The sequence below is a fragment of the Canis lupus genome, chromosome 27 (assembly GCF_003254725.2).
Source record: "Canis lupus dingo isolate Sandy chromosome 27, ASM325472v2, whole genome shotgun sequence".
Classification (NCBI taxonomy): Eukaryota; Metazoa; Chordata; class Mammalia; order Carnivora; family Canidae; genus Canis; species Canis lupus.
The window spans coordinates 2,064,414-2,088,234 of NC_064269.1; the positions used below are offsets into that span (position 1 = coordinate 2,064,414).

Consider the following 23,821-nt stretch of genomic DNA (forward strand, 5'->3'; position numbering starts at 1 on the left):
AAAGGGAATTTCCATCCCATCTCCAAGCACCTGCCTCTCCTTAACCATTTTGCTGCTGGGGCCAGGGGCAGGGTGTGCAAGTGATCGCTTGAACTTGGAGTTAGTAAGGGGAAGGCCTAATGAGCAGACGTGGTGAGGAGCTTCCTCACTCTCACCGTGTAGGAGTCTGGAGACCAGCTCTGGAGAGCCCCTAAGCAGAGGTCAGGACCATGGGCGATCCTGCAAGAACATGACTCAGAGGACCCTGGCTTTACAGGGATGAGGTCATCGTGGCTGCTCTTCCTGCGTACCAGACAGCACAGGAACCACTGAAGAGTTGTAAGACAGTTTCAGAAAATACTAGGAGCACTTAGAGATTTGAGGAGTGTACAAAAAAACCCACAAAAAAACAAAACAAAACAAAACAAAACAAAAACAAATTTTCTGGAACTAAAGAAATGTTATTTCAACCAAAAATTTAGTGTATGCATCGAAAGAGAGAGGTCTGGTCACTGCTGACACTCAAATTAGTGGCTTGGAAGAACAAGTGGAAAAAATATTTCCAAGCACGGAGCAAATAATACAAAGAGATGGAAATAACGAGGAAAATATGAGACTTGGAGAAGAGATCCAGTAGTCCTAACATTCAAATATATTAGCTCCAAAAGAACAAAAAGGCATAGATGGAGGAGAGGCAATAATTTAAAAATAGAAAAATACTTCAGGGACTTGAAAGATCTGAGCTTGCAGACCGAAAGGACACAGGCAGACACAAAAAAGGAAAAAAGAAAGAAAGAAGGAAAAAAAAGAAAAAACAGACATCTAAGCAGGAAACTTCTGAATTCCAAGATTAAAGAAAAACATTTTCAAGTTTCTAGACAGAAAGAGCAAGTTCTGTATAAAGAGAAAAGAAAAAAAATAAAGAGGAAAGAATCAAATTGACCCTGGACTCTTCACCTGCAGCACGAGAAACTAAACGTGGGGACAGTGAGAGAGAAAAGGATCGGCGGCCCGGGGACCTCATCCCCTGCCGGAAAAGCTCTCACCTGTCAGAGCAAAAGAAAGATATTTGAGCTATAAAGAGTATATCAATCTTTTATCTCACCTGAGAAAAATACTCAAGCAAAAATTTGGTTAGAGAATAGAGAAGTCACAATAGAGGAGGACAACGGGGAGACAAAGCCTGCGGTGAGCAGGGCGCTTGGCCGAGTTTCCTGCTGTTAAGCGCTCACGAAGCTGGACGGACACCTAAGTGCACCTAGGACCCTAAGCACTGTGCTCTCTCAGCCAAACCTGGGGTGGGAAGCAGTGTAAAGGTCTCTCTTCTCTGGGTAGAAGTACCAGGAAAATAAAACATCTTTTTTTTTTTTTTTAGATTTTATTTATTTATTCATGAGAGACGGCGTCGTGCTAAGTGAAATAAATCAAGTAGAGAAAAGAGAAAGACAGATACTGGATGTTTTCACTTATATGTAAACTCTAAAAAAGAAATCATAGAAGTAGACAGTAGATCGATGATTGCCAGGGGCCGAGGAGGAGGGAAATGGGAAGGTGTTGGTTGGGCAGCCCGGGTGGCCTAGTGGTTTCGCGCCGCCTTCAGCCCGGGGCATGATCTTGGGGTCCCGGGATTGAGTCCTGCATGGGGCTCCCTGCACGGAGCCTGCTTCTCCCTCTGCCTGTGTCTCTGCCTCTCTCTCTCTCTCTGTCTCTCGTGAATAAATAAATAAATAAAATATTAAAAAAAAAAAGGAAGATGTTGGTCAAAGGGCATAAACTCCCAGCAGTAAGAGGCGTGAGTTCTGGGAGCTAACGTACAGCGTGGTGACTCTACTTAATACTGGGTTATGTGGGGATCCCTGGGTGGCGCAGCGGTTTGGCGCCTGCCTTTGGCCCAGGGCGTGATCCTGGAGACCCGGGATCGACTCCCACGTCGGGCTCCCGGTGCATGGAGCCTGCTTCTCCCTCTGCCTATGTCTCTGCCTCTCTTTCTCTCTCTGTGTGACTATCATAAATAAAAAAAAAAAAAAAAAAAAAAAAAAAATACTGGGTTATGTGTTTGAAAGTTGTTAAGAGAGAAGATCTCAAATGTTATCACTACACACGTGCACAAACACGCGCATGCGGGTAATGCTGTGAGAGGATGGAGGTGTCAACTAACCTTTTTGTGGTAATCATTTTGCAATGTATACATATGTCAGCTCCTCACATGGTATGCCTTAAACTTCGTATTTTAATAATATCTTAAAAAAGATAAACCTTCCAGAGGGAAGTTTGGCAATATATATAAAATTGAAAGTAATACGGCCCAATGTTCCAGTAATTCTGCTTCTAGAAAATTCCTGTAGGAAAATGCACAAGGATGTGTATATATACAAGAGGGAGTTCATCACAGAATTCTTTTTCTTTTTTTAAGATTTCATTTATTTATTCATGAGTGACACAGAGAGAGGGAGAGAGAGGCAGAGACACAGGCAGAGGGAGAAGCAGGCTCCATGCAGGGAGCCCGACGTGGGACTCGATCCCGGGTCTCCAGGATCACGCCCTGAGCTGAAGGCAGTGCTAAACCGCTGAGCGACCCGGCTGCCCACAGAATTCTTTATAAGAGCAAAATATTGGAGGGATCCCTGGGTGGATTAGGGCTTGTGGAAATGTGAGCTGAAGAAGGAGTAGACGTGGAAGGGAAGGTGAGGTTGGGTTTAGGAGAGGGGAGGGCATTCAAGACCCTCAGCCCCTCCACCTGCAAGTCTGGCTCTGCGGGCACAACTCTTCAATCCATCTGTCGTGCCTGCCAAGAGCAGGCCTTCAACAAATAATGAATGAAGGATAAACGAATGAATGAATAAAAAGAGACACGGAGTTTATTACTGTATTGGAAGCCATATGAAGGGCGGGCCAAACCCCTCTCAGACCTTGGGGGCTCCGGCTTCTCTGGTCACCCTGCCTTCACCAAATCTGGAAGATCCTTCAAGTTTTCTCAAATCTGGGCAGTCATGAGGTAGGAGGGGGCTCTGTGCCCAGCGGAGGGGGCTGGCGGCTCAAGAGCCACCACCATTCTGAGTCTGTGCTCAGCTGTCCTACAGGTCCACCGATGGCAGTTCCTGGAGTTCCCTGATGGGGTCATGCGTGCCAGGCCCCCGTGGCTTGGAGCCAGGTCTGTGAGTGCGGGCAGAGGAGCCACGGTCCCGGGCTTTGCAGGCTGAGAGGAACGTGGTGGTGTCATCTGGGCAGTGAGGGTGCCCTGACCTCTAGGTATGGCAGGACCAGGATCGAGGTGTCACCAGCCCCCAGAAGGTTGTCTGTGCCAGAGAAGGGTGAACTGTGCATGAGTTCCCTCCTGTACCCACCCCACACATCTGAGATACTGGAGCGCGTCACCCCCACACCAGGCCCTGGCCCCAGACCCCGAGAGTTGAACTAGGTAACAACAGAGGGCTGGCTGCTGGGGAGGGGGGTGTGTCCCTCCGGATGGGGAGCTGAGTGAGGGTCGTGGTCCCTTACCTGGGGCAGGGGGCAGTGTCGCCGAGCATACCATTCCTGGCAGTACAGGCTGACCTGGATGCCTTGGCCCAGAAAAAGCATGGTCCACATTAGCACATTCCACGCGGGGCCTGTGTGCCGGTCATGCATCATGAAGTTCATCAGCCCTGATGCAGGAGGAAGGGCTGTTACTCCGGTTCCAGACACCTGTGTCCCTGGCTGCCTCCCATCCCAGGGCGCTGGGGGGAGATGGGACAGGAAGGCACCACGGGGCAAGATCTTGAGCCCGGCTCCAGCAACACGCGGTGCTCTAAGGGGCTCATGTAAAAGCAGGACCCCTCGGTTCATACGTCGGCATCCTGGGTCTCATGCTAACCCCGGCAGCCCCACGCCAGCTCTCCCCTTTGCCCCCCATGTGTGCCCCGCTCAGATGCTCCTCTGCAGCCAGAAATCTTCTCCTACATCCCTGCTGCTCCCCCCGCCCCCCGCCCTGTTCCCAAGCTCCCGGTCGCCCAAGGGTGGGTGTCTTCCCCGTGCGTCTGGAATCTCCAGGAGCAGGACTCCGGGGCTCCGCCCTCTGGCTGGAGAGGCACACAGAGGCCAGTGGCACAGAGGCCAAGCTCACCTCCGATGACCAGGAAGAGTATCAGCATGACAGGGTAGAAGAATCCCAGGACAAAGCAGAAGATGTACTCGTGGACCACTGCAGAAACCAGGAACACAGCCAGCATGGCCGCCCCGCGGGCCCGGCCACCAAGGAGCTGGGGGTGGGGTGGGGTGAGTCTCCCCAAGACTCCCCCACAGAGCCCCCTCCTCAAGGAAGCCAGGAGAGTGTACAGCACAACAGAATAGAATATGGTATTTGAGGGGCCGAATTGGCTTATTTAAGAGCGCTGTATTAGCTCTTGGGCCTTATGTGCAATTTTTAAAAGGGGATATAATAACACTCGCTTCTCAGGGGCACCGTGCAGATTGCGTACGTGGAAAGTCTTGGCAACTGAGAGTTACTATATGCAGGGTCCTTAGAAGGCTAAGGAGAAGAGGAATGTTCTGCGGAGGGGCGGAGTTAAGGCTCAGGAAGGAAGGAAGTTAGACCATAAGGAGGATTTTCTGCCCACTGGGTTGGGTAGAAGAGGGTAGAGGGAGTCAAGGGGGCCCCTAGGTCTGGAAAAGGTAGGTGGTGTAGACGGAAGGAGGGAGAATGTCCTGGAGAGGCTCCATTAACTGTGGGGGCCCAGGGGTCGTCAGAGCCCTTACCCACAGCCCGTCCTGATAGACGTAACTGTACAGCCAGTCATGGACCACCACGTTCCAGGTGCGATAGTAGTTGGAGAAGGACGTCGAGTTCCACCAGTCCTGGGGAAGAGGGAAGGAGGAGAGCATCAGGGTCCTGACTCTTCCAGGCCCCAGCCGCTCCTCCCTGCTTCTTGCACCCTACCCTGTCCCAGTGTTCCACAAGGGCTGGCCTCTGGCAGAAGAGAGACAGCAAGCACTCTCCAGCTGCCTCTTCAGGACCTGGGGCCCGCCCTCCCTCCTTCACCCCCTCTCAGGAGAAGAGGATTCCAAAGCACCGTGCACACAAAAGCAGTTAGCCTTAACTGGTCGGGGGTGGAGGGCTGGCATTGGAGCCACACCTGGAGGAGCGCGTTTCTCATGTGGGAGGTTGACAGCACAGCTGGGGTGACACCCAATGGAGCTACCATCCTCCCCAGATCACTGCCCAGCCCTCCCTGCATCCAGCTCCCGTGCAGCCAGGTCTGGGCCTCACCCGATAGAACATTCTGTCTCCAAATCGTAGCATCTCTGCAAAGGCGTTCAGCCAGCAGTGGAGGAAGGCAAAGAAGATGAGCAGCAGCATGAAGATGCCTGGTGAGTGGGGACAAGGGTTGCAGGTCAGCCTGGCCCACCTGGATCCCCCGGGAAGCTCTGAGGGGCCCTCATCAGCAACCAGGGCCCCGACTCCTACCAACCATTTATTAGTCACTCATTGATTCATGCATATTACTCCGTCCATCTGCTCATGAATCCCATGGCGGGTGTGGGGGATGCAGAGATGAACCCCAAAGTCCCTGACCGTTGGGAGTTCACAGAGTGGTTGGAGAGAGAGAGAGGGAGAGACAGACAGAGGCAGAGGCAGAGACATATGGAACCGTGCATCAAGGTCGGATGTGCTGGGAGCTAAGCATGGTAGCCGTGGGTGCACCTGGGAGGGCAGAGCAGGGGTAGGTCGAGGTGATGGAAGGCTAACACTGACAGGATTCCTAGATGAGGAGGACTCAGTGTAGGCCTCCAAAAAGGGATCAGAAAACAAAACAAAACAAAAAACAAAAAGGGATCAGATTTCACAGCTGGCAAATGAGGAAAGGCCATTCCAAGCTGAGGGACCCAGCTGAGCAAAGGCCAGGAGGCGTGAAGGATCAGGGCTCAAGAACAGCGGAGGGGCGCTCGGCCTCAGCGGTTGAGCCTCTGCCTTAGGCTCAGGGTGTGACCCCAGGGTCCGGGGATCGAGTCCCGCACTGGGCTCCCGACAGGGAGCCTGCTTCTCCCTCTGCTTCTCTCTCTGCTCTCCCTCTTCTTCTCCTTCTCCTGTGTCTCGGCCTCTCTCAGGGATAAATAAATAAAATCTTAAAAAAAAAAAAAAAAAGGGATCCCTGGGTGGCGCAGCGGTTTGGCGCCTGCCTTTGGCCCAGGGCGCGATCCTGGAGACCCGGGATCGAATCCCACATCGGGCTCCCGGTGCATGGGGCCTGCTTCTCCCTCTGTCTGTGTCTCTGCCTCTCTCTCTCTCTCTCTCTCTGTGTGACTATCATAAATAAATAAAAATTAAAAAAAAAAAAAAAAAAAGAGAGAAAAAAAAAAAAAAAAAAAGGAAGAGCAGAGCTTGTGGTAGGATGAGAAGACCAGCTGGGGGGCTTTGGATGCCAGGCCAAGGGTGGGGAATGATAACCTGTAGGAGGGCGGTTCCTGCGGGCGGCAGCGTCAGGGCAGGCGGGAAAGGAAGCGCTGGAGGGGTAAGGGAACAGGTGAGGACGCCCACGTGGAAAGTGAGAGTGCAGTGGCGCCGACCTGAGGCCCTGGCAATGAGCAATGGGGGGGGGGCACCCGTGGGAGAGGTTCCGAGGCGGGAGGTGCTGAACCTGACAGAAGGGAAAGAGCGAGGGGAGGGAGGCAGCCCGGCCAGGAAACCTTCCACCAGGTGCAGCCCTCCCGGCCCTGCCCTCAGGCGGCCACGTACCTGGCAACGTGGCGTGCATGATAGAGAGCACCAGAGCCCGGGTGCTGAAGGGCTCCCGGCTCATGTTGGCAAAGACAGGAACGCAGAGGCGGCTCAGGATGAAACAGGCATAGAGCACGCAGCCCAGGGCCTGGGGGTGCAGAGGGCGGGGGACACACACTTGGGAGGCGTCACGCAGCTGCCCCTCCGCTCTGGAATTGGGTTCGGGCCCAGCACCCACCTCCTCTTACCTTAGCACCACCCTCCGACCTCCTCCCTCCCCGGGCCTCCTCACCTCCCTCCCAGAAATTCCCCCTCGGCCACCACAAGTCCATCCTTCTACCCCATCTTCTGACCTGAGCAAAGTTCTTGGCCACATAATTCCACCTGACGTTGGGTGTCCTGCAGCAGCAAGGAGGATAAGATGTTTCTCGTCCTTTTATTTTGTTCCCTGCCCGTTGGGGCACAGGTTCTAGAGCCCCCTCTCCGAAGCTCCCTCAATTGCTCAGGCCTTGGGAAGACTATCTGGGAGGTAAGGGTCTAGAACACTTTGGAACCTTCTGTAATAGACACGGCAGACAGATTTTTTGCTCCAGTGTCAACTAAAGTGACTAACCATCAGGAGTCTGCTCCAGACCGACAGGTTTCCCAGGGGGTAGGATTTTCGACACTAAAGCTGGGACAGTCCTTGGCAAACCGGGACAGTTGGTCACTCTCGTGTCACCATGGGTTGTGCAAAGGAGAAGGGGCAGTCTACCTGCCAGTTACTTCCCGTTTTAATTATGGGATGCTTCCTGAGAAAGTGGCCAGTGTCTGGGGTGAGGCCAAAGACCTCAGAGAGAGGAAAATAGAAGGGCCGGGTCCCTGATGGGCCTGGGCACTTGGAAAAGAGGTGCAGGTCTTACCTGGGGTAAGTCTTCCTGTAGATCAGCGTGGGGCAGAAGAGGAAATAGAGGTAGCTGGAGAAGCTGGGGGCCTGCATGCCCTCACCTGGGGAGGAGTGAGAAGGAGCCATCAGTGAGGGGGGAAGGAAGGGGGTGATGATGGAGGCTGGGGAAGGGCTGGGGCTGGTGGGTGGGGGGCTGGATAGGACAGGGGTTCAGGGGATGGGGATGGGTGAGCGGCTGGCATTGGATCTGGAGGCTTGCTGGGGAAGGGGAGACTAGGCAGGAGCTGAAGCTGCTCTGCGACACTCTTGCTTCCATTGCACCCTAACTTTCTGGTGCAGGACCTGCTGTGGTAGGAGCTTCATGTGGCACCTCAAGTTCCACCACACGTTCTCTCTCTCCTTCTGTTCTGACTTCCTGAGATAAGGCTCTCATACCCTGGGTCTTTCCAAGTTAGCCCTGGACGTTGGAAAGTGCCAGAAGTCCCGGGCAACAGAGGCGCCACATCTCAGAGGCGGGACCTGAGAACCCCGAAGACTGCGGCCCACAGAGCCCAGCTGGAGGCCAACAGGCCTTAGGAAGCCAAAGCTTCTATGAGAGTCTCCCAACCGCTGGTTCACTCCAACAGCCTAAAGGCCTGAGTTCACAGCAGGGCCACCCAAGGCCTCACCTACTCTGGCACAAAGGGTTCCGGGCAGAGCCTCTCTCAGGAAGGAGTAGCTCTTCATCAGGAGCCTGACCTGAGACGAACGGAAGGGAGGGTAAGCTGCTGCGGGGCTGTGATGACTTCAGGATCTCTGTGCCTCGCTTAGGGAAGGGAGGCGGGCAGATTGCAAGATCTATGCGGTCAAAGCCCAGACTTTATCTTTTCGTGGGACAGTCTCACAGCCTAACAGGTAGCTGCTGGGATGAGCCCAGGGCAAAGGAGCACCTGCGAGGCCAGGGCGGGGCCTCGGGCCAGCCAACCCCTGCGGCTCCCCGCAAAGCCAGCCGAGCATTTCCTTGGAGCCTGCAGAGCACCCCAACCCCCAGAGCTCCCCTTCCGCGGGGCCCGCCCAGCCACGCCCCGCCGGGTCACCTGCTCGAAGACCAGGATGCAGCGGGAGGCAGGTGGCAGCTGGTACTTCAGGGCCACAAGCACGGGGAGGGCGCAGAGCCCCACGGTGTGGGCCACCAGCAGCACGCAGCCTAGGCCGGCCCGCAGCACCCAGGCCCCTCCGGCCCGCGGCCTCGCCCCCAGCCGCAGGACCTGGTAGGGCACCAGCAGGGTGGAGAGGAACATGGGCACCCACGTCATCAGCGCCAGGGGCAGCTGTCCGAAGCTGAAGATCAGGAGGTCAAACTCCAGCATCAGCCTTGGAATGGAGAGGGAGAAATGACGTAGACCAATGTGTGGCCCACCCCTGCCCCTCCCTCTGCAGTCAGAGCTCTTGGAAGGTAAACCCAGGCATTTTGCTAAGGGTTCCAGTGCCCCATATCTGAAGGTGTTCAAGGTGTGCCTCTGTTGTCCTGCACTTGTAGCACAAGGTGTTGCCGGAAAGACTCAATCATGGGACGGGCTTGCTTATGAATGACCTTTAGAGCCCTCTGCATCTTATGGTGGTGCAGGAGGGCTCAGAGCTTCATATGCCGAAGGTATTATTAGAATATGAGGTATTTAGAATTTAGCCTCGATCTTCGTTAGTTGTGTTCTTTTGGAGTGTTTATAGCTGTAGACGGGAGTTAGTAGAAAGTAGGTTGTTGGGTGTTTTTGCTCATGTTAAGACCGTATGGTTTGTAATGGTGAAAAATTGGAAACCACCTCATGCTCATGTTAAGACCGTATGGTTTGTAATGGTGAAAAATTGGAAACCACCTAAATGTCCCTTAGGAAAAGACAAAGCTGGCGTGCCAGACTGCAGTCATCAATAACAATGGGCTGACATGGAACAATCTCTAAGATAGGAAGGTAAATTGTTAAGGAGTGGGTATCTTATTTATGTAAAACCCCACAACATACCCCCTCTTGGTTCTTATATACATGTGGATGCCAAGACATGGAAAATGTGCTGGAGGGAAACTCTCAAAACTGTTAAAAGGCTGTGGGAAGAAGAAGTCTAAGAATGAGTTTTAGCTGGGAAGATTGTTGGAGGCAATGTTGATGTGTGTCCAATAATCAAAGGATCAATGAGCGGGGGGCCTGTGCTCATCTGGCCAATGGCAAATGGGACACTGGAGACTTGGGGGTCTGATTTATGTGCCTATCCCAGGCGGGAGGCCTCCTACCTGCCCTCATCAATGAGGTCGATGGCCAGGGTGCTGATGATGAAGACGCACAGGCCGGCGATGAACATGTGGTAGATGGTGCGGAAATGCTGCACCTCCATCAGCTCGCTGCAGGGACAGGGGCCCGAGTGTCGGTGTAGGAGGGTCCTCGAGGTCGTGCGGACCAGCTCCAGCACTGTACACGTGTGAGGTAGGGGACTAGCGATTGGGAACTTGTCGCTAAGGGCAGGGACATGGCTGAGCCTTTTCGTGCTGGGGCCTTTCTTCCACAATTACAGCCGGGGGAAGTGGGAAAACTGAACGTTAGAAAACCTCTCCAAGACCTGGGATCGAGTCCCACGTCGGGCTCCCTGCATGGAGCCTGCTTCTCCCTCTGCCTGTGTCTCTGCCTCTCTCTCTGTGTCTCTCATGATTAAATAAATAAAATCTTAAAAAAAAAAAAAAACCCTCTCCAAGTCTTCCCTCCAAACACCTAGAACCTGAGGAGTAGGAATGAGGGGTTCTGGACCCCAGCCAAAGCTCTTGCTTTTCCTCCCACCCCCTGTCCTTGATGTGGACTTACTCGAGCAGGGACTTCCGGATGATGAAAATTTTCCGTTTCCCGGGGGATGGCTCCCGGCCCCTGAATAAAGACAGTTGTTCGGGTCAGGACCCAAAGGGTCAGGACTTGGGAGCCGAGGGCAGTAGCAGAGGAAGGTCAGAGTGAGGGCCCCCAGAGGGCAGGACCAAGTGGGAGGTCAGGGCCGGGGCAGAACAAGGCCAGAGGTGGAGGTCGGTGTCAGGCAGGCAGAAGCGATGAGGGCGGAAGAGAGAAGGTGGACGTGGGGGTCATGTCAGTGCTGGCAAAGGAGGTGCGAGGTGACATTAGGGCTCACAAGCCTCATGAGAGAGGAGCCTGCTCCAGCCATTCCCCAGGCCCCAGTCCCTCAGGCTCTTACTTGCTCAAGGAATCTGGAGGCGTGGAGGGCAGAGGTCCGCCTTGCGGCGGGTAGGACCGTACGGCCTCCCACATGGCCCGATCCAGCAGCTCCGTCAGCTGTCCCTGTGCATGTTCTAGCAACTGTGTCTTCACAACCTACAGGACAAAGCAGGGCAGGGCCCGCTGTCTCCCCAGCCAGCCAGCTCTCCTCTCCTTCGCCGTATACTTACTGAGCTTCTCTGGGTGCGGGCGCGTCCTAAGTGCTGGGGACAGAATGGTGAACAAGCACAGCCCGTGCGGCCCCCACCTCGCCCCGCAGTTTATTTCTCTCTGGCTTCCCAGGGCAGCAGGGGGGAACCCGGAAAGACCCTTCCAGCGCCAGGGTCTGGATGCCGACCGCCTGCCATCCCTCACCCTGCTGTCCTCTCCCTGTCCTCAGCCTTCCCTCTCCTGCCCTCTGGTCCCACTAACAGAAGTCTGTTCACTGGCTGACTTTTGGCCCCTGCCCTGCTGACCTGTATTTCGAACCCCTCCATCTTAATCCTTGGCTGTAAGCTGATCTGAGGGGTTTGAACCCAAGAACAAATCGCCTTTGCAGAGCCAGTCCTCGCCCCTACTCCCTCCCTCTGCTCCAAGACCTGTCCACCTTGACCTCTGACCTCCTCACCTCCATATGTCTTGTCCATTGCACCAAGTCCAGGCCTCTATCCTTCTCGGTGCTTCCTAGGAGGAGGGGTCAAAGGGCACACCCAAGGGGGAGGAGTCAGGCCTCTGCTGCCCAGTACTGGACCCAGAAGCATCCTCTGTCCAGGAAATGTTTTCCACGACCAAGCTCAGCAGCCTCCCTGCCCCCAACCAGTGGAGTATCTAGCATCGTGGGGGGCCATCAGAAGGGGAAGTTATACTCCTGCAGGGGATGAGGAGGCCACTGGGAGCCTGATGACACTAGCTGGGAAACAGGAAGCTACTCCGGTCACTCACCCCTCCCCCCCCAGGGGTGGGGGTTGGGGGGGTGAAAGAGTCTACAAGATAAGGCAGGGCCCCAGCTCGAGTATCTCTCCACTTCCCTCTCGTGGCTGGGCAGTGAGGGGCAGGGGCAGCGGCTGCCTTCACGAGCCTCCCGAGACCGCAGGAGCGCCCTCTCCACGGTGCGTCCCCACCTCCAGCACCTCCCAGCTCTCTGCACCCCCAGAGGGGGGTTCACCTTCTCCGGAGGGCCGGTCCTCTTGCTCTCCTCTCGGCCCTTCTCCTCTCCGCAGCCGGGTTGCCTTTGGCTCCATGATGTGTCCCGACTGGGCAGCAGCCGGCTGTGAAGTGCTCCCTCCCCTCCTTCGCAGTTGCCAAACTCTTATCTCACTCAGCTCATCAGCTCCAAAGACTAAAGTCCTTCCAGGGAGCACCGATAGGTTATCCGGTCCGGAGGGTGACGCTTCTCAGCTACAGGCTCCGCTCTGCTGGCTGCCCCAGGGATGGTCACTAATCCCCAACAGACCAACCCACCACACAGGTGCCTAGCTGAGTGAGCTGCCCCTCCCACAGGGACAGCGGCTCTGCAGCTCTGCACCTGTCTGTGTCGTGGGGCGGGGGCCTGGGCTTCCCTGGGGCTTATCGCCTAACTTGAGTTGCCTGCTGGATCTCCCTCCCCGCAGCCTGAAGGATCATCAGGTGCCCTCAGCTCCCTTAGACCACGAGATAAGATGTGTTCCATGCATGTGATTCATGTTCTGATGGGGTTGACACCTGTGACAAAGGTGATGCTGCGGCCCCTCCAGGAAGTGCTGGGCGCCAGGGCCCCTAGGCGGCAGCTCTTCCTTACACCTGCTTGGGTTAGCGCGTAGGCAGAAAGGAGGCCAAAGGAGCACTCAGTGCCTGGGGGACTCCAGGCATTGGCACAGATGGAAGAACAAGATTTCAATCCTCCCTCGGTCATTTACCGACTGTGTAACTTCAGGCAAGTGACCCAAATATTTTAAGCCACAGTTTCCTTCTCTGAACAAACAGGGGCAAAAGTCCCTACCTCACAAGCTTATTGTAAGCACAAAATGAGGTAATCCACATAAAAACACACGGCCCAGGGTCTGGCCCCTGGGAGGGGCTTGATAAGTAAGAATTTCCTTCCCCTTTTAGGAGGATGTAGCAGAAAGGTAAGTGCTTTGAGAGTTCCTCTTGATTGGGTTCCTGCTGGGGATTAACTATTAATCCCTCCTCTCCCCTCTCCCTTTGTGTCCAAATATTAGTGTTAGAAACAAGGTCACAAACTCAGACAGAGGCCACGGCCTCCATGTCTCCCCTGCTCCCACTCCCTGGTGGGTGTTGGGTGAGGCTCCAGGGCTGAAAACCTCTGCCACTGTCTGTCTCCTGCATTCCAAGTGCCACAGGAGCGCCAGCAAGCAGTCCACAGGGAAGGAGAGCTCCACTGGGGGCTTTGGGGTGGGGGCAGAAGGGGGGAGACAGAGGGGCCAGGGGCTCCACAGATGTGAGAGGTGGACTCAGAAACGTAGGCCAGAGACCCCCAACACAGCTTTATTAACACCCCAAGCCCACACCAACAATCTTTCCATGTGCAGGGTCCTGGGGGGTCGGGGGGTAGTGGGGGGGGGCCTGAAGGTGGAGTGTGGGGCTCAGGGCTCCGAGTTACTCATCACTCAACAAACGACCCAAGAGGACAGCCCCATGCTCCTTCCACTGGCCGGGCAGTGCCCCCAGCCCTGCCCCCAGGCTTAGCCACTGCTCCCAGGGGGGCAGGAGGAGCTTCCATCACCATCCGGGGACCCCGACAGCGGCTGGCCCATCCGATCCACACACCAGCAGGGACCTCGGCGCTGCCCCTGGGAGGAGCGGCACTGGGGAGAGAGGCACAGGGATCAGAGGTGCAGCAGCGCTGAGGCTCCAGCGGGAGGGACACGAGGGCCCATGGGTGGGGATGGGCTCTGTCCCCGCCCCCCCCCCCCCCTCGTCGTAATATGCAGAAACATCTGAGAACTCTTAGGACAGGGAGGCTCTCTGGGCTCCCTTCTCTTGCTCCCCTCTTCTCTACCCACTAAACTGGGCCTATTCTTCTAGATCAGAACCCTAGTTCTCAAAATACTAGGGGCTGTGTTAGAAATGCAAATCCTCAGACTCCGTGGTAGGCTCAGCCATCCACCTGTTCTCAGCCCCTAGGTGACTATGAGCCACCTCATAAATGTGAACCTCCGAGTTAGGCATTCCTGAGTTGGGCGGTCTGGCTCCTCTTCTACGTTTGTGTGGGCCCTAAAGCTGGGAGATCTTGAAGACAGGGGCAGTGTCTTCCTTATGCCCCTTTATAAGCTCCCCTCGTCCCATCCCTGGCAGGAGCCTCCTGCTGGACCAGGTGGAAGAGAGGAGAGGAGGGGCCTCACCTGCCGCTTCCGGTAGAAGCCCTTATGGTCACAATTAGGCACGTAGAGGGTGTGAACCCCTCGATACACTTCGGTCTGTAGCTGCTGTAGCACTGAGTCCAGATGTCTGCGGCACGGGCCCTGGGAAAAGGGACAGCAGGCAACTCTGAACCATTGCAGCCTCCAGGACATGGCCCCCTGGCTCCCCCCATAGCCAGGCTCCAGGACCCACGTGGGAAACCTCTCCAAGCTCAAGGTGACAGCCTCAGATGGAATGTCCGGGGCTCCCCACCCCTCCTGCTCTCTGCCAGCTGCACACGCACCATTTCAGCATCTTGGACACCACCAGGATTGGGCCGGCCGGAAGTTGTAGTAGAGGCCCCTGGATTCCTTTGTTGGTCTCTGCGGTTCACATCCTGTGGACGAGTGGTCCCTGCTTGGGGTTTGCTCTCCTTAGGATTCTCCCCTACAGCCACAAGAGGAACGAGGAAGGGAGAGTCCGAGAATCAGATGTCAAAGACCAGAACCAAATGGAAGAGAGCCTTGCTCACCCGGACTCCCTGCAGTGGGAGGAAGAGAAGGTCTTTCCAAGTAGTAGAAATGAGGGTGGTTAGAACCTGCCTCCACCTTTACCTTCTTCTGGCCTCAGTTTCTCTCTCTGACAAAGGGTTATATGACCTTTCCTGACAATACCCCCAGACTAGTCTTAGGTCTTATAAGGGAGAAGCACTTTGGAAAGCAGACACAGAGGACAAATACAAATATATTGGGAGGCCTTGGGCTTGGGGTGGGGAGTGGGGGGGAAGACCTGAATGTTTGTGGAGAAGCCAGCAGGGGGTGCACCAAGCCAGAGGGATGAGGAAAGGAGAGCCGGGCATGTGGGAGGGGGTTAGCAGGGACCCAAGTGGAATGTGTGTCCCCTGTGTGACCCTGCTGTGACTCAGCCCACCCTTCCCAGGCTTCAGACATGATTACTTTTGGGGCACCGCAGCGGGGTCCTCTCCCTTCTCTGGTCCCCCATGGCTCAGCCCAACCAACCCCAGTGGTCCCAGGAGCAGGGACAGGCAGAGGGCAGGTTGCAAAGATGCAGGGAATGAGGGGCTTCTAACCTGTGGGCTGCTCCTGGCTCTGGAGAAAGTGTCACACATGGTGTCTGGGCGGCTTGGGGAAAGCTCAGGATGGAAGGGGGTGAGGAAATAAATCAGGACGCCAGGGTGAGGAAAAGGCAGGGAGGGAAGTATGCACTGCTTGGAATTTGGCCCAGCTGTACAATTAGATGTTGTGGCCCCTAAAGGCATCATCTCTCCTCTTCCGTGTCCAAAGACGAGCTCTGCTCAAGGTCCTGATCCCAAAACCTAGACAGTTGCTCCCACTTGCCTACTCCCTCCCACCCCAGAGCCATTCCTCTGCAGCCCTGCCTCCCTGGGCATCCTTCTTCCTCTGCCCTTCTCAGACCATGATCATTCCCTCCACTTAGCACCCTACCTCCCCCATGCTCCCACTGCCTCCTCTGACCCACCCAGGCAACCCCTAGCAGCCTGGACCCAGGCATTCAGGACTGAAAGAAACTTCACATTACCATCTCCTCCCTTGCCTCGGAAGGAACCAGGAGCTCGGGTGCCCCGGGGTGGGGGCGACTGCTTTCATTTCCTGTCCTCCCTCTGTCCCGTGCTGCCCCCCATCTTTTGGATTCTGACTCACTTCTGTCCCACCCACCCAATGACTCAGCCTTCTATTTTCCTCCCTGGGGTAGGGTGGGGTAGGGTGGGTGGAGGGTTCTGAGCAGCTCGTAACCCTGATTTGGCAGATTCCTTCTTTCCCCACCTCTGTCCCCTTCTCGGGAGGCCCCCAGAGCCGGCCCTCTGACCCTAGTCTAGTCTGAAACAATTCTGGGTTTGGGGCATCTTCTGTTCTAGACTTCACGTTCAGGTGCTTTGGACACCCTGATATTAAGGGGAAAAGGGGGGATACTTCTCAGTGCGCGCGGGATTTGGGAGTCTGGGTTCCCTTCCCTCTTTCTCCAAATGGAAGCTGGGAACACCGTCTGGATCCTTTCTCCAGCTCGGGGGGATGGGGTCGAGGGAAGGAGCTGAGATGCTGTGGCCTAGGACCTGACCCGAAACCCCTCCCTCCCCACCTTTCCCTTCCAGGGAAAATAAACAGAGCGGGGTGTTGGGGGGGGAAGAGATGGAGAGCTCAGACATTTCCCTGCTTTGCCCTCAGGGCCTCCGGCCGCGCCCCAGGCTTCTAGCTGCTTCCCGCCCTGGCCCGTTCGCCCCCCAAAACCTGCCCCCCTCCCCAGGGTGAGGAAGACGGAGCATCGGGGCAGAACCCAGGGGCTCGCGGGGCCGCCCGCACCCCGCTCCGCAGCACCCCGCGCGAGGGGGCGGGGCTCCGGGTTGGGGGCGGGGCTAGGGGCGGGGCTCCAGACGGGCGGGGGCGGGGCTCCGGGCGGAGCTGGGCTCTGGGGGCGGGGCTAGGGGCGAGGCTCCGGGCGGAGCCGGGCTCTGGGGGCGGGGCTCTGGTGGGAGGGGGCGGGGCTCCGGGGCGGGGGCGGGGCTCCGGGGCGGGGGGCGGGGCTCCGGGGCGGGGGGCGGGGCGGGACTCACCCGGGGGCCCGCGCGCCCGGCGGCAGCGGCCGCGGCCCAGCAGCAGCGCCCGCAGGGGGGCCTCGTCTTCCTCGGGCGGCTGGCACTGCAGTCCCGGGACGCAGTTGGGGGTGTAGACCCCGCACAGCTGCCCCTCCCTCCTGAGACAGCCCCCCGCTTCGGCGCAGCCCTCCGCCGGCGGCCCCCCGTCCTCCTCCTGCACGCAGGCCCCGGGACAGCCCGCCTGCGCCCCCTGCCCGCAGCCTGGGCACCGCGCCAGGGCGGCTCCCGAGCGGGCAGCGAGCAGCAGGCCCAGCAGCAGCAGGGGCGGCAGCAGCCTGCGGGGGGTCATGGTCAGGGTGTCGGCCCCGTCCGCTCCTCGCAGGGCAGTCTGCAGCAGCTGCCGCCCGCCGCCGCCCCTCTGCCTTAAGTAGCCGCCGGCCAGGGGCTGGGCCCTTTAAGAGCCAGGTGAAGGGGGGTGGGGGAGAAGGCAGGGGCATTCCCTAAACTGGGTGGGACTGGAGAGGCCCCCCCCACCTGGGTCCTCCCCACTTACTCTGCCCCCTCCCTTCCCAGTTTCTGTTTACTTCCCAAATTACTCTGATTTTTCTTGCTTTGTTCCCGGGACTCTCGGGCCGGAATTTGGGAGCTGGACAGCTGGCTGCAGGCACTAGAGGGTGGGGAGGGGTGGAAGGAGAGGACGGGAGTTGGGATGAAGGGAAATCCAGGAACCCAGTTCATGTGTATGTGTGGGCGATGAAGGGGCGCGGGGTCTCTGGTGGGGAGTGAGGGGGTGCTGTTTGAAAGGAAGGGAGAAGGGATGGGGTGTGGGAGTCACGGGAGGGATGTGTGTAAAGGGAAAGAAAAGAAGGCCCCGATGATGGATAATGCGGTCTTGAGATAAGCGACTGCTGATGGGAGAAAGTAGCCCAGGGAAGAGGAGAGGAAGAGCAAGGTTTGACATGTTACTGTGGGAAAACGGGGGCCGGGGGCCAGGCTGGGCTAAGGCTGTAGAAGGGGTTGGGGGAAAGCAAGGGGAGAGGTGGGGAGAGGGTGGGCAGGCACACCTCGAATGTGTAGGCTTTAACCCTAGGATGGTGGTGGGGCCACCAGAGTAGCCCAGAGGGACCAGTGTGCAAGGGTGGGAATAGCTGAACACCTGGCAGGTGGGGACAGGGCAGTGTGAGAGACTGGCCCCTTGCAATTATGGAGGTGGAGGCGGGTGGGGAACCCACACTCTGGGTGCTCTTGGGAACAGTGGACAGAGAACTACCATCCCCTCCCCCACTTCTCTCCTTCATCCAGGTTGGCCTCCATTCCTTTCTTAGAATCTGCCCCTTAACTCCCAGTATCACCCATTGGGTTGCCTGGATTCATCGGTTTCCTCAGCTTTGCCAGGGGGTGCTGGCCTGGGACTGGTCTGGGCGGCCTCCGCTCCCCCGGCTCCCCCACCCGCGCTGCCCACCTCCCCTCCCGGGGCACTGCCCCACCCATCCCAGCCTCCGAGCTGCGCCCGCCTTCCCGCCTTCCTAGAGGCCGGAAGAAGGACCGCTTCTCTTGGCAGCTCACACCCGCCCTGCTCCGGATTACGCAACAAGAGCCATCTCATTCTTTCCTAAAACAAGGGCTCTGGGCAGTGACTAAGTTTAAATTCTGGGCCCCCAAGCAGTAATGTCAGCAAGGGCTTCCTGAGCTTTTAGGTAAATACCAAAAAAGAACTTCACTCCCGGCCCCCCTCCACCGCCTTCCCTGGCTACCCTGGGACCCTAGAACAGGAATTTGGGGAGCAGTGTCTTGCAGTAGCTCCGGGCCGCAGAGGCAGATTGGACAGGCTGGGAGGAGGGGAGGAGAGGGAGTGGGGGAGAGCTCTCCCCCACTCTGCGGAGACTCTGGGACCTCCTGCCCCAAGCTCTGACCTCAGGGTGGAGAACTAGCTTCATCCTGTCCCCAAACTCTTATCACTATTTATTCTGCCCTGAGCATGGGTTCCAGCGTGTTGTTCCCACCTCAAACAGGAAGGCCATCAGAAGTTTGGGATGAGGAGGAGATGGAGTCCTCCCTGCAGGATCCCAGTGTGACTTTCTAAATGTTCATACTTCTCCTTTGTAGGTTATATTGCAGGAGAGCCCCCTACTTGGGTAGCCTCTCACATCCACCACTCCTTCTCCATACCCCCTCCTCACACCCCCTTCCCCCTCCTGCACCACCAGCACCCCTACAACAGAACTACCCTGTTTACTGCCCCCACCGCCCAGCTTCTCCTTCCCTGCAGCACAGGCTGGACGGCCCAGTCCAGTACCACCACCATGCCAGCACCACACTGCCCTTCCCCTGCTCCTCCAGCGTGGAGGTCCAGAGCTGCACTCTGTGGCTGTTGGAGCCTAACCAGTCTCTTTCTTGCAGGCTGAGACTTGGACTCTGCTTTTCCTCCCTTTGGGATGCCCTTTACCACAGCACCGGAAATAGTGGGATCTGAAGCAGATGCTGAGTGCTCAGAATGGAGTGTGGGCCAAGGTGCAGACCTTTGGGACTCTGGCCTCCTTGTGAGAGAAGACTTTGCTGAGAGCTTTGCCAGGGCTGGGAAAACAGGCTTTTCCAGAAGTAAACTCTGCTGGGCCTCTTCCTTCTCTTGCATAGGACGCTCCATTCTCTGGATCCCTTATGCTGTCTCTCATGGCCAGCCTGTCTGCCCAAGTCCCCAGCACCCCAGGTGCTGACTTCCTTTTGAGGGGAAAGGGTAACGGAAAGGGCCTGCCTAGACCCTTTTAAGCTTTGAGTTCAAGTGGTGGCCCATCTCACAGGCAGAAAGCCCCCCAGGATGCGGATCAGTAACGCGGCCCAAGTCTGGTGTGGCTTGGATGGGAACTGTTGTGATAAACTCAGCTGGCCTTGGGCCTTTGATCCCGGCGATCTGTCTCCCACACAACCTTCCAGCTGGTCCTGCTGCCCACAGTCCTGCTCATATGACTCTCTCCTCCTTGAAGGCCTCTGTGGTATGTCATGTCCCCTACATCCCACTTGGATAAAACCTGTGCTCCCATCTACCATTCAGGGCCCTGTGGACAGTGAGCCCTGGTTCAGCCAGCTGGTTGGATCACCTTCCCCAGAACCCCCTGGCAGTCTCCCATCTCTGGGCCTGAATGGAGATTAGGGAAGTGAATGTGTGGCCCTAATTGGTGCTCAGAGGTGATTTCTTCCTCTGGACTCCAAGCTTTCAGCTCACAGGAATAGAATCCTCATTTCCCTCAATACAAACTAAATTCTATCCCCTCTTCCTCACCTGCTGGGCCAGCTGTCTGCTTTCCTTTGAATTCATCCACATTATTGTGTTGCTGTCCTAAATTTTTGTTTATCTAGTCATGTGTCTTACTTTTCCAGTTAGAGTGTGAGTACTTTGAGGACAGGGGCCCTACATGCTCTTTGTCTCTAGGCCCCCAGTTCCCAAATAAAGAGTTTGGAATTGATTTAAGTAAAGGTTGGTGTTTCTGGTGGGAACAAAGGTAGTCCTGGGGGAGGGCATTGAGAGGTTATGGGGGTACCTCTTCTGGAGGTTCCACCATTGCTCCTGAACTTCTGGGCTAGCTCAGCCTACCCCAGGAGGTCTCCTGGCCCGCCCACCTCTTCAGCCCTCCTCTCTTTTTTTCTTCCCCTTGCTTTGGCCAAAGTAAAGGCCAAAGAGTCTAAGAGGCCCAGAGGGTGGTCAGGGTGCAATAGGAGAGGGAAACCTGGCTCCAGATTAAATAAAAGAGGGCTTTCTAAAGAATACAACTTTATAATAGAGTTTGGGAAAGTTTGGGAAGACAGCAGGGCATTTTTCTAGATTGGGCTGGAATCAGCCAGACAGTTTGGGAATTGGGGATCATTAGTGGACAAGGAACAGCAACTGCAGATCTGAGGTTTGCTTCTTTGCAATTAAATGAACAAAAGAATATTCAGTAGATTCATGGAGCATCTATTTATGTGGATCTGAATAGGTAATATGGCCACAAATAGAGAGAAATTGTGCTCTCAGAGAGCTTAGAATTTATGTATGTCCATCAAGTACACACCTCATAAACACTTAAAAACCAACAAGGATTCTAGGGTATTCCAGGATAGAATGTAGACTGTTGCAAATAAATCTAACTGTATTCTAGATCTATGACATAAACATACTGAAGGGGGTGAGGGGCAAAAAGGTGCTGACCTAAGCAACTCTAGAAAACCGTGTGTTGACTAGAAACTATAAGGTTAACGATTAAAGGCACAGCATAATCTACATAAACACCGTGCTCTAGTTGATAAATATTCTCACAGGCTTATAGGTTACAAATTTTTTTTTTTAAATTTTTATTTATTTATGATAGTCACAGAGAGAGAGAGAGGCAGAGACACAGGCAGAGGGAGAAGCAGGCTCCATGCACCGGGAGCCCGACGTGGGATTCGATCCCGGGTCTCCAGGATCGCACCCTGGGCCAAAGGCAGGCGCCAAACCGCTGCGCCACCCAGGGATCCCTAGGTTACAAATTTTTAAAAAAGATTTTATTTATTTATTCACGAGAGACACACAGAGAGGGAGAAGCAGGTTCCCTGCGGGGAGCATGATGTAGGACTCTCGATCCCAGGACCCTGGGATCATGCCCTGAGCCAAAGGCAGATGCTCAACCACTTAGCCACACAGGCGCCCCAGGTTACAAATTTTTGAAGCTGCCTTGGATATATACTGGGATTGAACAAACAAGTTATGGATATTGGGAGCCAGGTTTCTCTTTGTTGGTGGGAGAAGTCACTGATAAGTAAGGGGGGGAGGCTAGAATGTATCTTCTGGTGCTTGGTTAGGAGTCAGAGACCGCAATATGAACTTATATTTAGCTTGATATACATATAGATGGGCAATTGCTAGAAACAACTCTAGGGATTCCTGGGTGGCTCAGTCGGTTAAGCATCTGCCTTCAGCTCAGGTCATGATCCCAGGGCCCTGCATCGGGGTCCCTGCTCAGCAGTGGGTCTGCTTCTCCCTCTCCCTCTGCCCAGCACTCTCCCTGCTTGTGCTTTCTCTCTCTGTCAAATAAATAAACAAACAAACAAACAAAATCTTTAAAAGAAAGAAACAACGCTAGGTTTGTGTATATACATGAGTTAGCATACATATTATCTAACTCCATTCATGTAAGGGTTTAGAAGCAATGGCATCCCAATAGCGGTGAGCACAGCTAGCACCCAGATCTTGGTTTCTAAGTACCAGTCTCCAATAAAAGGAAGCAAAACTCCTTCCAGGAATAGCTGATTCTAGGCCTGGTATAGGGAAACAGAAGAGGAGCTAGAGCTTCTTATAGTACTAGCAAGTAAAGAAGTGCTCAAAAAACAAAAGGATGGGAGCATATTAGAGACACATAAGAACCAACCTGAGGGGGATCCCTGGGTGGCGCAGCGATTTGGCGCCTGCCTTTGGCCCAGGGCACGATCCTGGAGACCCAGGATCGAATCCCACATCAGGATCCCGGTGCATGGAGCCTGCTTCTCCCTCTGCCTGTGTCTCTGCCTCTCTCTCTCTCTCTCTGTGACTATCATAAAAAAATAAAATCTTTAAAAAAAAAAAAAAAAAGAACCAACCTGAAAGGACTCTCAAAGGTCAAGCTGAAAAAATTTTGTGCAACAAATACATAATATCATACTGAATTAAATACGGTATAAAGTAAATATAGGGCAGCCCTGGTGGCGCAGTGGTTTGGCGCCGCCTGCAGCCCGGGGCGTGATCCTGGAGACCCTGGATGGAGTCCCAGGTCAGGCTCTCTGCATGGAGTCTGCTTCTCCCTCTGCCTGTGTCTCTGCCTCTCTCTCTCTCTGCATCTCTATGAATAAATAAATAAAATCTTAAAATAAATAAAAAAAAATATACAAGTGCAGACCGATTGTATTCATTTGCTAAGGTTGCTGTAACAAAGTGCACAGAAATTTATTGCTTCCCGGTTCTGGAGACTAGAAGCCCCAAACCAAAGTGCTAGCAGGGCCACGCTCTTTCTGAGACTCTGGGTAGAACCCTTTCTTGCTGTTTCCTCACTTGATTGGTAACCATCAGTCCTTGATGTTCCTTGGCTTGCAGATGCATCAGGCTAATCTCTGCTTCTGTAATCACATGGCCATTTTCACGTTGACTACCCTCTGTGTGCATCTATCCAAATTTCCCCTTTTAATAAAAATACCAGTCATATTGGATTAGGACCTGCCCTAATGATCATAACTTGGTTAAATCTGCAAAGACCTTATTTCCAAATAAGGTCACGCTCTGAAGTACTGGCAGTTAGGACTTCAACATTTCTTCTTCTGAGGGACACAATTCAGTCCATAACACTGATATAAACAAGCAGTTGAAGAAGAAGAAAGAAAGAAAGAAAGAAAGAAAGAAAGAAAGAAAGAAAGAAAGAAAGAAATCTTCCTTCCAGAAGACTTCCAGTGTATGTAGGTACTCTGTCCTCCAGAAGGCAGAGCTTAACACCTCTCCTGCCTTGGGCTAGACCTGGTGACCATGCTTCTAAAGAATAGAGTACAGGGGTGAAAGGGGTTTTTCCAAGAGTACCGGGGAGAGGGGAGAGAAAAAGAATATAGTACAGGAAACAAAAATAGTAACTTCATAGGAGAGACACCGGGCAAACACTAGCTTAACCGTGTGATCAAGGTTAACCTCACCACAGATGTCAGGTGGGTATTCATGTGCCCCTTGATATGATGACATGGAAAGCACTTCACCTCTGTGAATTTCTTCCCACAAATCCATAACCCAATCCAACCACGAGAGAAACATCAGACAAATCCAGATTGTGGGACATTTTACAGGATACCTGGCCTGTTTTCCTCAAGACTGTCAAGGTTATGAAAAGCAAAAAAAGACTGAGAAACTGCCTCAGACCAGGGGAGACTGGGGACAGATGACAATGAAAGCAGTGTGGTACCCTGGACTGAATCCCAGAACAGAAAGAGGACATCGGCGGAAAAATGATCAAATGCAAATAATCTTTTTTTTAAAAAAAAAAAAGTGGGATTGGGGGGATGCCTGGCTGGCTCAGTTGGTAGAGCATGCAACTCTTGATCTCAGGGTTGTGAGTTCAAGCCCCATGTTGGGTGCAGGGTTTGCTTAAAAATAAAATCTTAAAAAA

The 23,821-nt window shown here is 54.7% G+C and overlaps 2 protein-coding genes across 2 annotated transcripts; both read right to left on the reverse strand.

Annotated features, from left to right (window-relative positions):
• Nucleotides 1-2,815: 2,815 nt before the first annotated feature.
• Nucleotides 2,816-13,171, reverse strand: SOAT2 (sterol O-acyltransferase 2). Its single transcript, XM_025458783.3, has 15 exons — nucleotides 11,946-13,171; nucleotides 11,409-11,464; nucleotides 10,761-10,897; nucleotides 10,385-10,444; nucleotides 9,823-9,930; nucleotides 8,636-8,912; nucleotides 8,228-8,297; nucleotides 7,576-7,660; nucleotides 7,027-7,072; nucleotides 6,692-6,821; nucleotides 5,225-5,322; nucleotides 4,714-4,812; nucleotides 4,082-4,217; nucleotides 3,478-3,623; nucleotides 2,816-3,275 (listed from the first exon to the last, which is right to left on the reverse strand). The coding sequence occupies exons 1-15, from the start codon at nucleotides 12,019-12,021 to the stop codon at nucleotides 3,225-3,227; spliced, it is 1,575 nt and encodes a 524-aa protein (XP_025314568.1). The 5' UTR covers nucleotides 12,022-13,171; the 3' UTR covers nucleotides 2,816-3,224.
• Nucleotides 13,172-13,239: 68 nt separating this feature from the next.
• IGFBP6 (insulin like growth factor binding protein 6) lies at nucleotides 13,240-17,099 on the reverse strand. Its single transcript, XM_025458785.3, has 4 exons — nucleotides 16,710-17,099; nucleotides 14,424-14,566; nucleotides 14,122-14,241; nucleotides 13,240-13,584 (listed from the first exon to the last, which is right to left on the reverse strand). Exons 1-4 carry the CDS (start codon nucleotides 17,038-17,040, stop codon nucleotides 13,462-13,464), a joined length of 717 nt encoding a protein of 238 aa, XP_025314570.1. The 5' UTR covers nucleotides 17,041-17,099; the 3' UTR covers nucleotides 13,240-13,461.
• Between the last annotated feature and the right edge of the window lie 6,722 nt (nucleotides 17,100-23,821).